General features: G+C 27.7%; 1 protein-coding gene across 1 annotated transcript in view; it reads left to right on the top strand.

Moving 5' to 3' along the window:
• The first annotated feature begins 1,663 nt into the window (after positions 1-1,663).
• LOC107441526 (cell adhesion molecule Dscam1) overlaps positions 1,664-6,000 on the top strand; it is a 406,695-nt gene continuing 402,358 nt past the window's right edge. The window contains exon 1 of the mRNA XM_043043535.2: positions 1,664-1,860. Within this exon, the coding sequence (XP_042899469.2) occupies positions 1,809-1,860 (52 nt within the window). The 5' untranslated portion in view covers positions 1,664-1,808. The remainder of the gene's footprint in view (positions 1,861-6,000) is intronic.

Below are 6,000 nucleotides of genomic sequence, written 5' to 3'. Positions count from 1 at the left end.
GTATATTATTGGGCACTATCTTTTAAAATTATTTTTTACCTAAATTAAAATTTTCAAAAGCATATTAAATGATTTTATGTCTTGAATAATGTTTTGCGGCAATCAATTGATATTTTTAATTTTAATTCCCCAGATTGAATAAATTTAAATTATACACATTTATATTTATAATTATTTAATATTTTCAACGCAGAAATTTGTGTTTCTGATAGTAATTGTCAAAAGCTGAGTTTAATTTCAAAATAAATTTTGAACATAATTGGTTGATCATTAATAATTTTATAAATATGTTAATTTATAAATACTTCTCGTTTGTAGTAGCTTATAATTTTCCTTTCAGTGAAATTTTGGGTTTTTGACACTTGTCAAAAACCTGATAAAATGGTTAGTTATCGAAAAATTTACTACCCTGCTAAAAACTAACACTGTTATGTAATATTTTTTAAAATCTATTTTCCGAAAGGAAAATATATTATTTGTTAAAGAATACTTTTTATTTTTTAATGTCAAAGCAACATTGACTTGTCCATTTTTTGAAATGTCTGTTTTGATTTTAAGTCTTTACGTTCAAAATACAAATTATAGAGAAAAATAGTAATTTGGAAAAAAATGTGTTTTGAAATATAATTTATTCATTCAAAATTTATGATGATAAGAAAGTAAATAGAAAATAGTTATAAATATTCTCAAATGAAAGTTGAAATCTTTAAAATCCATTGCAAGATCTGGTTGGATATTTTGACTGAAGGAATCCGTTAGTTCAGTGTTCCCCAACCTTTCACAGCGGACCTGTCAACGTTTGATAATTTTATCGCGACCCGCTAGGGGGGGAGCATTGATTGTTTATATGTTAGATTATTTTGATTTTTTAATTTAATTGTATTTAAACATGCCTTCTAAATAAAATACAGTTACACCAAAAAATAAATATAAAGTGATTTAACATTTAAACTTACTCGAACGTTAAGTGAATGAGAACCCTGAGCTTGTTTCTTTGCAATGAGACGATTCCATCTGGGGGTAATCGGAGACAATGATACATTATAAACATTAAAAAATTTATGTCACTACTTTCGGGGGCTTTTTTTTTTAAATAAATAAAATTTTAATGGAACGCAGATATTTTTAATTTGGGGTTTAAACCTAGGAATTTAAATTCAGTTTCAGTGTAAAGGGCCCCCCCCGGTACCATTTGATCCACGGACCGGTACGGGTCCTCGGACCGGGGGTTGGGGAACATTATGTTAGTTCACTTACATTAAAGAAATCTGGACATCTATTTTAAACATAAAAGTAGAATAATTAACAGCTAATGCGTTAAATAAATTTAATGCCTTATAAACAATCTTTAGAAATGCCGACGATTAATTCTATCAAATTCTTATCTAAAATACTTCTATAATTCTTCTAAAGGTGGATAAAGTTATTTATCGTTACATTTAATTTTGAATTCTCCAGAAACCTTTTCTCTAATTATTTTCTTTCCCAACATTCTCCTCTAAAATAGTATTGGTCATTACCAGAAAACTTTTAAGGCACTCAAACAAAACTCCTGACATGTCAGAAGTTCAGCATTGGATAACGATTACGATGACAAACGGCGAACACTTTTTCCGCTAGGGGGCAGTGGAAAAGATGTACTAGAGTAAGGATGAAAGCAACTGATTCGTGGGACTCTAGTCCGAGAGAGGCGCGGGAAACATTTCAGAGCACTATTTATTGTCTCATGGTCAGCTGGTGCGCTTTCGCGCGTGTGTGATTGAATTTTAGTTCTCTTATAGTTTTGACGTTTCATTTCTGCTTGAAAAATGGGATTAAGACTTGCATTAAGTGTTGTCATTTCTGTGATTTATATCTCGTGTAAGTATTAATTGATACGAAATTTATAATAATCATAAATCTTTAGTTATTAACAAATTTATCATAAAAAGCGCTTATAAAAAATTTATAAACTCCCGGGTCTTTTTATTTGGACAATAATGGAACAAAACTACTGATTAATCGATAAAAATGTTTTTTCTACCAAAAAATCAGAAAAAGAAACGACAATAAAATAATAATTGTGCACTAACTGTACTTACTGTACTTTGCCGGCAAAGTTTAACCCTTTTAGTTTTAAAAGAATTTAATAAAATTTTTAAAGGGGAAAATGCATGTTATTTATGCAATTATTATATGACTACCCCTGATCTAACTTTTTACTATGAAATAATTGTAGGAAAAAAAAAGAAAATACTGTTTTATAGGAGCATCAGCACACTACAATAGTTATGAATTATTTGCACAATTTATTTTATTCATTCTGTTATTCTAAGAGGAATCTTTCAGTTTAGTTGTTGAACGTAAGTACACTTGAAAAAGGTTAAATTATCGTACTGTATGGTCATGAAACTTTTGGTAAAAAAATTACATAATTCTGGTAATAAAACCATATTGTGAGCTATTTAAATTATTAAGTAGGAACTTTTATTGACATATGGTAACGGTTAATCAGAAAATCAGGTTTTCAATATTATAATACTCATTACCACACATTCAGTAAGAAATACGAAAAAGAAAATTAAATAAAACCCAAAAAATGGTTTTTATGGCATGCTCATGAAAAAATTATCCCAGTTTATCACATTTTATAAAATCATATTTTATTGCAATTTTACGAAAATAATTACTATATTCTGGTAGCTGAGACCATTTTTTTCCCTCAGGGCAAATATTGCTAAAAAACAAATACATGCATTAAAAATAGTAGATATAAATGTAGATTTGAAAATATCTTATGTCCATGCATTTCAAAGAAAAAGAGTTTGAATGAAAATGACAAAATTTTATAAACATTTCCTTTGAAATTCAAAATTTGTATAATAATTTGAAGGTGTAAAGTATTTACAGAGATTTTTTTATTTTTTTTAATTTCCAATGAACTGCACAAGTGCGCACACATGAGCAGACCTATTGCGTTCTCTAGAGGCCGTGGCATCCACTCTTTCAGGACCACCACAATGGGTGAGATACTGTTGGTCATGTTAATTTGGACGTCTAGTTTTTGCCACACTAGATGGCAGCATCCAGGCTCTATTTGGATGCTAAAGTTCACTAGGAATTTAATTTTTCCGGAAATGCCAAGATCCAATAAGGCACTCCAGGGATCTTTTACATGCTGCATAATCATACGACATGGCCGCTGAGGATTTTCTGCATCCCGAAAATCCGGTGTCTGGGCCGGGGATCGAACCCGCAGACTTGGGGTCAGAAGGCCGACGACAAACCAACTTTGCACCCAGCCACAGTATTTACAGAGAAAAATATAAAGTTTAGTTCAAAGGAAAAAAAATAAACAAAAAATTAAATACGTAATTAAAATGATTAAAAAACAACTACAAATGGACGTTTTTAAGTAAAGAATCAGTTTCATTATTTCCATAAGAAATTTCAAGTGCATAAAATTTGTTATTGCAAAAAACTAAGACTTAAATTTATTTATATAATGGAAATTTATAAAATTATTTAAAATTATTATAAGAATTATCAAATATTAAATAAAATATTTAATAATTCTTATTAAATCATTTAGTAAATCTGAATAGACTAAACTTAATAGATTAAATTTAAATAGATAAATGTAAACATGTGTAGTTTTTAATTATTAATTCTGTTCATATCTCAAATTTCTCCAATGAGAAATACACATATTTTTATGTTTTTTATCATCAAAAATTGCTCTTTTGATTATTGAAAAAAAATAAAATTTAAATAAAAGTTCATGCTAACCGTGATGGATGTTTATGTATAACAATTCCAGAAATAGTACAACACTTTAAGCTTAGTTAAAAAAAAATTGCTTTTATATTTGATTAAATTCATTGAATATGTTCAGCTTCGTTAATCAACAAAAACTTATAAGTGCTTGTGTTCATGTAACTTTTCAAATTATAAGGAGTGGGACATTATATTTCCCGACCACATATTGCTTTAAATTTATAACTACAAATGAAAAGTTGAAAACCTTAATTTTTTTGGAAGAAAACTTTGATTTTACTTTTTAATGGCTAGATTCTAAGCTAATGTTAAATTCGTGAATTTAGATTCTTTTTTTCCTTACAAGCTACGAGAGTAATGAAATACATTACTTGATGATAGCTTAAATCTTCTAGCAAACATTTAGTGAAAAAAATGCATTTCACACTATGTTTTTCTTAACGTATTATATACATTAAAACATTACTGTACTTACAAAATCAAATAATATAAAACACATAAATCTTTAATAACTTTAAATTTTTCTCGAAACTCTATTTTTGTAAATATTTAACCTAAAATATAATGCTAAAGGTATGACGTTTTTAATTGCATATTCTTTAAGTTAGCAACAATTACTATTATTCGCCAGAAATAACTTTAGTCACATCGGCAAAAGTCATGAAAAGTCAGAGATGGGTCAAGGCTTCGAAGGATTTTACTTATAATCATTTGCACCCGATATTTCATCGAGTTGACTGCTAACATAAAATAACATGTTCAATTTGACATTTTTGTAGAAAAGTTGCTGCCTTTTAGTCAATATTTCTATCACAAGTATGTTATTGATACTCATATTTAACATCAAAATTTATCGATCTCGGAAACTGCTTTTTTAGGCATTCACGCACATCCTATTACAGCTCAAAACCTGTATAATCAACAGACTTGAAATCTTTCTCATAACAATTTTTGATGGTCGTGATCAAACAGTGGTTGAAACAGGAAAATCAGCATCTCAGTAATTCGATGGATTTCTTAGATTAAATCATCAGTCTAACTGTGGATGCAATAGACATGTAAAATTATAGATGCATGGTTTATATGATTATAAATGAAACCCAAGTGGTTATAAAGTTGAGAGGTGGCGTTAAACAGTATTCAATTTTGTTTTTCACAATTTATTTATAGCTTATCAAGTAAAAATTCGTTCAGTTTACATGAATCTTGCAGGATACTGAAATAAAGCTTAATGTTGAAAATAAAACCAGAGTAAAAAATGCATTTACAAATAATATTTACAAATTTACAACCCTAGCTATTTCCCTCACACCATTAAAAGAGTAATTTATGCTTCAGTACATTTTTTTGTACATTTTCAATACATTTTCAAACATTTTTTTTTTGATAGAAATTTGAATTATAATTTTAAAGAGATGTTTATTTCATATTTTTTAACTCGATTGAATAAAAATTCTTAAAATCAGTTTATAATTAAAACAGAATATATTACAGACTGTTTTATTACAAATATTTAAAACGCCTAAAGTGAATAATAATTTTCCAACATTAAAAAAAAATCAATCAATAAATAAAAAACATTTATAAGGTATTGCCTGCTCTGTGTCAAGTGGAACAAAATTTATCTGTGATCTGTCTAGCACTAACTAATATAAACCTCATAACTCTCAAATAGTTTTGTCTGATAAAGATAGTTAAAGCATCACAATATTTCTTCCGTTTTAGCATTAAAATATTTTAAAATATTTGTGCAAGAGGCTTTTAAAAGATATTAAAAGATCTGGTTTGGTTATTTCATAAGTAGTTCCTAACAGGAAGATGCTTCTACTTTTTAAACAGTAACTCTATACATTTGAAAGATATTTTGAAATGCTGTAACTATTTCAAATACTACATATTTGTTACAGTTTTCTAATTTGAACTGAGCTTAAATTTAAAAAAAAGATTGATAAAGGATGTTGTATATTTTATGTGCAACATCCTATATTATTTCAGATTATTAAACATGTAAATTTGTTTGAGATTGGTGGAAATAGTTCGAATACTGAAGCGTTAGTAACATTAAAGTAACAGTACGTACTTTAAATGACGATTGAAATTCTGCATTCTTTGATACCGCTTTCCTATTTTAAAACAATCTTTATTTATACAAAAAATATGCTAACTAAATTTGAAAGAATGCATTTTAAATCTGGGAATTTTTTATGTAGAACATGTTCATCATACATATTTAGAAAAAAATTT

This window comes from Parasteatoda tepidariorum, chromosome 8 (assembly GCF_043381705.1).
Source record: "Parasteatoda tepidariorum isolate YZ-2023 chromosome 8, CAS_Ptep_4.0, whole genome shotgun sequence".
Lineage (NCBI taxonomy): Eukaryota > Metazoa > Arthropoda > Arachnida > Araneae > Theridiidae > Parasteatoda > Parasteatoda tepidariorum.
The sequence above is the reverse complement of the archived record's forward strand: the minus strand, read 5'-3'. Positions and strand labels throughout refer to the sequence as shown.